Source organism: Maylandia zebra, linkage group LG9 (assembly GCF_041146795.1).
Source record: "Maylandia zebra isolate NMK-2024a linkage group LG9, Mzebra_GT3a, whole genome shotgun sequence".
Classification (NCBI taxonomy): Eukaryota; Metazoa; Chordata; class Actinopteri; order Cichliformes; family Cichlidae; genus Maylandia; species Maylandia zebra.
In genome coordinates this window covers 13,255,797-13,265,682 of record NC_135175.1, presented here as the reverse complement: position 1 = coordinate 13,265,682, position 9,886 = coordinate 13,255,797, and the positions used below count along the sequence as shown (strand labels likewise).

At 40.4% G+C, this 9,886-nt stretch overlaps 1 protein-coding gene across 1 annotated transcript; it reads left to right on the top strand.

Annotated features, from left to right (window-relative positions):
- Positions 1–1,485: 1,485 nt before the first annotated feature.
- LOC101480355 (crystallin J1C) lies at positions 1,486–8,893 on the top strand. Its single transcript, XM_004569508.5, has 10 exons — positions 1,486–1,595; positions 2,120–2,186; positions 2,623–2,802; positions 3,458–3,556; positions 4,087–4,179; positions 4,258–4,414; positions 4,492–4,607; positions 6,824–6,901; positions 7,809–7,948; positions 8,540–8,893. Exons 2-10 carry the CDS (start codon positions 2,120–2,122, stop codon positions 8,636–8,638), a joined length of 1,029 nt encoding a protein of 342 aa, XP_004569565.4. The 5' UTR covers positions 1,486–1,595; the 3' UTR covers positions 8,639–8,893.
- Positions 8,894–9,886: the final 993 nt, after the last annotated feature.

Genomic DNA, 9,886 nt, shown 5'->3' with positions numbered 1-9,886 from the left:
TATATTTACATGAATTCAAACGGGCTGTATGTGTTCATTAAACCGCCCTTGTTTGAAGCCTCTTATCTGAGTGAATGTTTTACTATATGCAATTCCTCATTTCATTCACTGTATAAAAGGTACATTTAAAACTTACTTCAATGATTTCCAAATCTTATAAGCTCCCACTATTACACAGATGTTGTGTTGTAATGGTGAAAATGAGATATTTCACAATTTCATGAAAATATTTGATGATATATAATATATATAAATAAAACTGAGTTGAATTGAAAACCATTTTTTTAGTAGAAGAGTCCCGTTGCTGAACTGGCCTGTCTGCAGTCTGGAGCAACTAAAAACATCTGGCACATCATGAAATGAAAAGCTATAACAAAGAAGACCCAGGACTACGGAGCAGCAAGAACAAGAACACTAATATCCAAAATATCCAGCAGCTGGTCTCCTCAGTTCCCAGATGCTCACGGACTGCTTTTAAAAAAAGAAGAGGGGACACTACACAGTGGTAAACATGGCCCCATCCCAAGTTCTCTGAGACATTTCATATGGTTTCTCTATTCTATTGCGATTACATTTTACACAGCGTCCCAGCTCTTTTGGAATTGGGGTTGTATAACCCAGAGGTAACACTGAAGGCGACCGTAACAACGGCGGCAACTGTAACTGGTATTGATTGTCTGACCTTACCCTTAGTACTCTATTTTGCTGTTTTAGGAGGCCAGAAGAGAAATCAATGCCCTGGGATACCCATGAGAGGTCTGGGATAAATGGAGACCGGCCAGGCTTTACTGCAGCAGTGCAGCGGAGAGGATCAGCTGGGAAAGTGTCAGAATGGAGGCAATGGAGTGGAAGATACATAGAAAAAGAGCATACCAAATCAAAGTGACAAAGAGAGTCTATGAGGGCTATTTTCTGCAGGGAGCAATTTGCCAGGCGGTATTGGAGTAGAGTTTATTAAGTGCAAGTTAACCAAAAAGAAAAAAAAGAGGTTATTCAAACAGTTTTGAGTTTAAACACATGCAGTCAAATGAGGAAACTCTATGCGTGATAAAAGAGCCAGACTGAGACGATGAAGGGTGTGACCCCCAGTGTTAGGTCTGCAGAATGTGAAATGTGTGTTTCCTTCCTCTGAAAGTGTACTCTCACTTCTCCTTAAATACAAAATGACCATGGACTCCTGAGATGAACCCAAATTATTCAAGGTTGTCTAGTTTTTAATTGTGTGAAGTAACTGGATGGCTTGCTGGAGATATTTGTAGTTTAGTGATTCTCACTATATGTACCATAAACTCGACATTCGTGTGGTTCTGTGAGAAATCAGTCTGTCTATCTATAATGGCTGGATGTTTTACAGCAATCTTATTAAATGGCTATCTTAGACTCTCATCTCATTTGATAATGTCATTAGAACTGATGACATTATCATCAGCCTCCCCGTGTATTCCGTTTATACTTTTCTTTGCATTTCAACGTCCAGTTGGCCTCCATTTTTCTTGAGTTGCCGTGTGCTTATCATTGCCCTCCCCTTATCCTAAACTGTCAGTGACACAAGAGCACTTAAAGCGGTATGGCAAAGGGAGAAGACTGGACGTAAGGTAGGAACCAATAAAACATTTTCTTGTTATTAACAGAAGTTATACTTTATGATGCACCATATACAGTAAATGCATGCTCTCCCTATAGATATAAAGTCTGGAATAGACATGAATACCTCTAATCTTTTCACCAGACGTTACATAATCACATATAGTCAAAGCTGTGTTGTGTAAGTTTACATGGTAACGTCTTTTTCTTGTCAAAATAGGTGGCATTTAAGTCCATGAAGGCAAGTTTGATCCCATTATAAAAGATCTATTTGTGCATCTGGATTTTCAATAGCAGCATTACCCACCGAAAGCAGGGAATTAAAATTAAACATGTCAAAGCATTTTAGTTGCTGGCAACATAAAAGCATTTCCAACGTCACGGAGAAACATTCCTGTTTCTTTAATGAAAATTACAGACATTTCAGACAAGAGTTGCTTTTTATGGCTTATGCTTTATTATCATAAGAATAACCATTTTATATAAGAATGCAGCATTTCCTGTTTATACTGCTGTTTGGCTGTAATGAAAGCAGATGTCCTCGAGTGTTGCAGACAGAGCCATTGGGGCCATTATCGGGGCAGCAGTGGCAGATGCAGCAGGTAAGATAAACCGAGTGCAGATACCGGGAGTGAGTTAATTAGCAACAGAGTTTTACATATTGCAGATCTTTCTCTTTTAGCCCCCCGAATCCTAATAATTCATAGGCCTGATACTTTCACAGGGTTCATGTTGAATTCATGTTTATTTCTTAGAGTAAAACTGAGAAGCCTTTATATGTCACATTTTCTCCCTTGTTTGGTGTTCAGTACAATTAAGCAGCATCTGTATTGACTGATAAAGCACAGGGGTGGTGCCTGGATGTCATCTTCACCCATGATGTTATGGAACCAGAGTTTCTGCATAGCAACCAAACACCACATACTGCCGTTTGCCATTGTTAAAACATGCTTGTTATTGTAATGCATTAGGATGTCTGTATTTTCAATAACTCTGGGAAATAATATATCCATTACTGAATGTTCCACACACATACAGCCCAGCCCATGCACTGGATCTACGACCTGGACAAACTGAAAGAAGTGCTCCGTGATCTGGAGCCCTGTCCAGAGTTTCGGCCTCAGTCAGCGAATCCGTTCTACCGCAGGACGACGGGCGAGCAGACCTGCTATGGAGACCAGGCATACGTCCTGCTGGAGTCGCTGAGTCGGTGTGGAGGTAGTGAAAGTCGCTCAGACAGGCGGCAACTGTGTGTCATACACCTGCCAGAGTGTTGAATTTAGAATTTAGAATAAGATGGTAACAAATCACATTTTTACTGTAAGTAAATTTAGGTAGTGTGCAAATACTTTTAAGTGATCATAAATAGTGTATGGGTAATTTTAAGTTCTGCATAACTTGAAAGTCTCCTTTCCTGTAAAACACCTGCAATTTAGACGAGGTAAACCATGATGTGAAAATTTAGCATACTTATGATGTCATATGGGGAAATTTTACGAGGAAATTATGCAGCATTTAAGATTACTTAAATAATATATTTCTGCCCCTTTCTTGTAAAACCCAAAAGTCATGTACTACTACTTAAACAAAAATGACTTACATACTACTTAGGTTTTCCTCACAGTGTAATTATGTCTTTGTTACCCTCCTTGTCTAGTGTGCCTACCTTTAAGTATTTATAGGTAACATAATTGCAAATACATTTAAATTCCTTTTAATTATTGGGGAATTGTGCCCTCAGTCATCAGCTGTGTTATAAAGTGTTACCCAACATTTATATTATTAGATTATAACATTGTTAAACCATGACCTTTTAACGTGCAGCCTGTGACAACCACTTACACTGACGCAGAGTATTGCCCCGTTTCGACAGGCGTTAATGTGGAAGACTTGACCAAGCGCTTTCATGAGTTCTTTGGACCGGGAACGGTCTACGATCTGCCCCTGAATGATCCATACAGAAAGAAAGGAGGTACTGTGCTTGTGTGGCTGCCATCTATCAATTTTGCAATTTCCATGAGTTAATCACCAGCTTAACAGGTGGTGATTAACTTTGTGGGAGCCTGTGTTTCTGCATGATAACTCTGTGCGTGCTGTTTTTCCTCCTGCTGATGGGGGCATTCCCTTTCCATGAAAATGTTCCACAGTCAGACTTCCTTTTTTCTTCTTTAGTTGGTTTTTGTCCAGCACTTTGAATATTGGCTGTTTTTTCTGCTGTCAGGGTGTCGTATAAATATTGTTGTGCAGTAAATTGCCACAGCACCACGGGGCACTTTGGGTACAATGAACTGCAGATGGTTTTATGTCTTCTTGGAATAGTATAAGAAGAGCTGTGTCATCAGCGATAGCCATCATGACTGAACAGAGAACAGAGCTCCACCTGCAGAAACTTAAACAGCTCCATCAGGACATCCAAGGGAATGTTTCTTTTCCTCTTTTTCCTGCTGTATATCTACCAATTCTTCCCTCCCTCATAAAGCAGCTGTTTGTTGCATTTGATAGGCCCTAAGGCAATTCTCCCCATCGATGGCCCATGGAGGAATGCGAGCCTGAAGGCTTTCATCAGAAATGTCGATGCTGGCAAAGAAGAAACTGGTAAATATCACAACTGCACAAAGACTTTTCCATGCCCTGATTTGCAAGGTTGTGATCTTCATGTGTTTTGTCTTTGAGGCTGTGACGTGGACTGTCAGATAGACGGTGTCACTAAAATCGCTCCTGTGGTGGCTATGTACGCCGGGCGACCTGAGATGCTGGAGAAAGTGGAAAAAGCCATTCGCGTGACCCAGAATAATGACATGTGTGTGGCTGTCACACTGGCTGCAGCGAGGTAAGTGGATACGTCATGGCAGGCTAGGGAATTGCAAGCCTCTATCCATCTGTCTGACTTTGTTTGTGCAACATTAGGTTTTTGGAGCATTTCATTGTGAATGGTCCAGATCCCAACGCTCTGGATGCAGTTCTGGCTCAGCTGAATGACCCCGATAGACCGAATCCTCAAGAGCTGGACAAGGCTGTCATTGGTAAGGGTTTGAAGACTCATTCAATATGGAATTTAAAGGAATAATGCAAGAAGAATACAGGAGAAGATTGATGCTACTCTTAAATAGAAGGATCACTATAAAAAACAAGAATGTTCTGGGTGAACCTTTCTGGGTGGATTTTAGCATGTTCTCCCAGTACCTATATGAGTGTTTCTGGTTGACTCGTGAGTCTAAATGGCCTTAGCTCTGAATGACCGTCCTTGTTAACCATGTGATAGGCTCTTCCCCAGTGACAGCTGTGATAGGCTGCAGGTTACTCTTGAACAGGAGAAGCAGCCGTGAAAACAGACGGATATAAATATAAAGCTAGAACCAAAGTTTGATTAGCCTGCTTTGGTTTGGCATATGAGGGAAATGGCTAGCTCAACTCTCACTAAATCTTATAAATAGCCCAAGAGTGAGCAGTTTAAACAAACAACTAATGAGCTATAGAGCTGCTGATTAGCCGATGTTTTTAACCCTTGGACAGAGACAGTATAAAAGAGCTACAGCAAAATCAGCCATTAGTTTCCAAGTCCTGCTTTGAAGCCTCGAGATAAGTGTTTCATCTTTGTTGCACAAAAGGGAAAAAAAGGAATGTAACAGTGAGAGGAGGATCTGGCTATAAATTTTGACTGTAAACATTGGCTAATGACTAAATTCTTAGCCAACTAGTGTGTAGTTTCATACCATATTTCAAAACAAAGTATAACTTAGATTTGTTCAATTTTTACTTAGCATAGCTTAAATTGAGTGACTGAGCCAGGGAAATCATCCAAAAAGTGTTCACAGAGAGCGAGACACAAAGCAATTTCCCATAGATTTCTATAGGACGTTTTTGCCACCAAAGCATATCGCCATCTGGTGGCCTTTACATAGAATGCATTGGCTTCATTTTTCTGACTAGAAAGCTAAGTCCATCTTTGATACTGTCTAAAGTTTCCCTTTAAGCCTTTATGTTAAACCAAGGTTAGCAGTTTCTAGCTTCATAGCTTTAAATTCAATCAACAAATGTTTGAGTGGCATCACTTTTCTATTTGACAGTTAACATTTCACAATAAAATGAAAAGGTAGTAGCATATTTACTCATAGAAAATCACAAAATGTCAAGCTAGCTTTAACTCAGAAGCTAGAAAAAGGATAAAGATATTAAGCTTTTGTCCATATGTACCAGTTAGCTTAAGCTTACTGGTGCATCTGTTAGTTTATGCTAACTGGTGCATCTGTTAGTTTATGCTAACTGGTGCATCTGTCTTAACTACTAATATTAACACACAGGATGGACTGTCTTTAAATCCTTTACTACAGCAAAAGTGCTTATGCCTCACTTTAATCATACTTTACAATAATTGCATTCACAAACTTAACAGGAAAAAGTAGAAAACATTATTAGCATGTGAATTTAAAGTATGCTGCATTCATGGTTTTGTTGTATTTGACTGCTTTATTTATGTTTACAGATGTTTTAACTGCTTTAACTGTGAGAACCACATTCCTATAAAGTCAGCTTCCATGAGCTCAAAAAATAAAAAGTCTTGCTTCAGCTTTATCGCATTTTGCAGCTAATCCAAGGGGTTATGAAATATTTTGTTTAACTTAAGTTTCCAAACCCATGAAAAAGCACCAAATGATCCAGTTTATCACAAACATTCATAATCACCGCATTTGGAAATATCCAGCTTGCACTGGGCAGAAATGGCATGAAAAGAGTGATAAAACTGCATTAAATCAAACCTTAAGTTTGCACTTAAGTGCAGTGATTAATTGTAGCATTGGTCACAGTCCACCACTATCTTGACATAAGCTGCATTTATCTTTTATAGATATGATTTGGTAGGACAGTATAGACATGGTCAGGAAGGAGGCAACACGCTGCTATGTGGTGTGATCTGTAGCCATGAACAAGTCCAAGGTCACAGCTGACTGAAGCCTGTACATTGCATACCTGTACATACAGTCCATGTAAGGCACTATCGTAGGTTTTGTTACAAAAAAGCTGCATATTGGTGGTTCTCTTTGCATTACTTCTCCATTATGTCCTTTAAATAAGCATGTCGACAGAAATCAACTTTTCGTTTAAGACTTGAAGATATTGCATACCAGGACACGGTTACATTTAAAATTGGCAGTTTGTATTTCAGAGTCAAAAGTCATTTGTTACAAGAAAAACAATAACAAACAAAAATCTCATCTCTGTTCCCGTGTCTCCACTCAAGCTCATATCAGCCAGGTGAAGGACAACCTCACCAAGACATCCCAACAGCTCATACCTGCCGTGTTCACAAACACATGAGGTAAGCTAGCAGGCAGCAGCAGGACCCTTCCTGTCAGTGTAGCGCTCCAGTCTTTGATCTCCTGACTAATGGTCTCCCTCCTCCTGGCTTTTCATTCTCCCGTTCCCGCTGAGTTGAGTGTCTCAGGTTTTACAGGGCTAAAAGGGTTCAGATACTTAATGTACACGTGGAAAGTTCTGCTTGCCAGTTCACACCATTAATATAATGTACATTTTAAGTATACTGTAAAGCCGCTAAAGACCTCATAGTATCTTAATATGCTAACAGGGCACTTCACTCTCAGACTGCAGGCTAACTTGTGGTTCCTAGGGTATTTAAAAGTAGACTGGGAGGGAGAACCTTCAGCTTTCAGAGCCTTTCTCTTTGGAACCAGCTCCCAGTTTGGAGTCAGGAAACAAACTCTGTCTCTACTTTTGTGATAGAGCTTTTACAGTTAAACCCTCCCTTAGTTACGCTGCTGGAGGCTTCCCACGATGCACCGAGCTTTTCTTCTTCACTTCCTGTGTGCTTTTATACCACTGCTGTACTTACTATTATCAAACTCTGTCTCTTTCTTCCATACTGTGCCTTTTGTCCTGTCTCTCTCTCTGCTCTCTTTTCCCTCCCTTCTGGTTCTACCAGAGGTTTCATCCTGTTAAAACATAGTTTTTCCTTCCCACTGTTGCCAAGTGCTTGCGCACAGGGGTCGTCCAATGGGGTTCTATCTAATATTGCATTGTTATATTGTCTTTACTTTACAATATAAAGCATCTTGTGTTGACTGGCTGATGGGAATTGGCACTATATAAATGAAACTAATTTGAACTGAATTACAGCATAGTGTGGCGTCATAAGGAAGAGTAAAAACATTAAAGAGCCCAGTAACGTGGATACAACCATGTGCCATTCATACTGGATCTGTTTCCAGCTTTGCCCGGTGCGTTCCAGGGAGCGCTTCATGGAGTCCTGACACTCAACCAGCTGGACGAAGCAGTCAGAGACACCATGCGCTGCGGGGGATGCACCGCCAGTCGAGCCTCCTTCATTGGAGCCTGTTTTGGGGCACAGGTACTGTAGGAACATGGTTGTTGGATACATAAAAAGAGCCATGGGTCACTTATCCAAATTAGTGTATGACTAGAAAAAAAGTGTTTACATTCAACACTGACACTTTTTACATGTTGCTCATTGAAAAGATAAGGCAACATGGAGTAAGTGGATACTGTTGCTACTTTTGTACAAACAAAATCAGCAAAGTCAGAATCGGGAAAAGACATTAACGGCACCTCATACAGCTGTGACACCACCAGAATGTGAAGACATTCAACTGCGAGCTCGTCAGCCAGACGACATTGCATCAATACCAATATTTGCACAGCTGTAGGTGGGATATCACCAGCGTCAGAATAGCCACAAGCTTCCAGCACAGATGTGAGGTATACAGCACTAATGGGAGAAAATATTCTACTTATTTATTGCCATCAAGCACAATCCAGTCCAAATGTATCTACTCTGCAAGAGACATGAAAATCCATCCTTTTTTGCATGTTGTTCTGTGCACTCCTGGAGCTCCTTTGATGAGTTTCACAGTGAGCTCAGATATTCGGAGAGCTTTGTGCTTGCTTGATACTTTCAGCTGTCATCTTGATGTGCTTTCAGACCGGCCTCCGGGGAATCCCAGAGTCTTGGTGGAAGAGGACGCTCAGATACCCTCTGCTGTTGGAGCTAGCTGAAAAAGTGCTCAAAAAGATTCAGTAATCATAGTTCAGTTTTAATTTTTTTGGCCCCATAAATTCATCATCTATGTAGAATTTGTGGATAATTGCATTTTAAGAGACTTCCTCAAGTTGCAGATGTACTTTGGCACAGCCATCCATGACAGTTGCATTCTAAAGTCTTGCGCTGAATGAAACTCGAATCTATTTGCTCGGTCGAAGCTGCATCATGTAAAAAAAATGAAATTAAATAATAACGTTGTATAACCTATTCTCAAATAAAAACTTGTGTTACTGAGACGTTTGTATTTGTCTGCTGTTTGCTTTCCTGCGGAGTGGAAAGTAGGGATTTCCTAATCTCAGGAAGCATGTCTGATGAGAGAGAGTAGTTTTGCTGAACCATTAAGTGGGTTTCTGTCTTCTTACTCCTTTGAGAACTTTCTGTTATTGTGAAGTGAAAGAGCAGATACACTTTACTTACTACTGGAACACGCAGAGACTGCCACTTATTTCTCTCTCACAGGAGCTGTTCTGCCTTCCTGAAAGTGCTGACATTAATATTCACATGTTTAATGCACCCGCCCCAACACTTCTGAAAGTTAGCCAAACATAAGGCAGTGTCAAATCCTTGATATCTTTGACATGGGGTGAGTTTAGTTAAGAAAAAAGGCTGCCGTTGGAGACTCTGGGTTGCTTTTCCAGTCAAAGTTTTACATGCAGAGATTGACTGGTTAACGCAGTCAGTCAATGTATTTAAACTGGCACTGTTTGTTATCTTAGCAAAGAAATAAAGGGAGCTATGTGTGAATTTAAGCTATGTTTCCTAAACACTGACTGCACTAATGTTTGGATGAAGAAATCTCAGAGCCAAGGCTTTGGTGAGTGGAAAGGTTGAGGCTGACTGTGCATTGGTAGCCTGCAAGGGGAAGTCATTTGATGTCTCCCTCTGCCTGACTTCCTCCCACACAGCAGGTAACAGGCTCACTTTGGCATAATCACATCCAGACCTGAAGAGTGTTTTTGTTATTCCAAATTCTGCTTTTGTTAAGATGTTTTTGGAGAAAGGGCTGATGTTTGCAAAAGATATTGTGTTACTGATGGGGTACAGCACATGTGTCAGCAGATTTTATGGAAAAAGTGTACTTAACAGTTCTGTGTGTGCACTAATGTGCACTTTACTTTCAGTGGAATTGCAAATTAATTTATAGGAGGCAAATGAGCCTCCACAAACCCAACCAACACCACCTCCTCCTGTTGATGTCAAACATAGAAATAATGTATCCTTAAATAA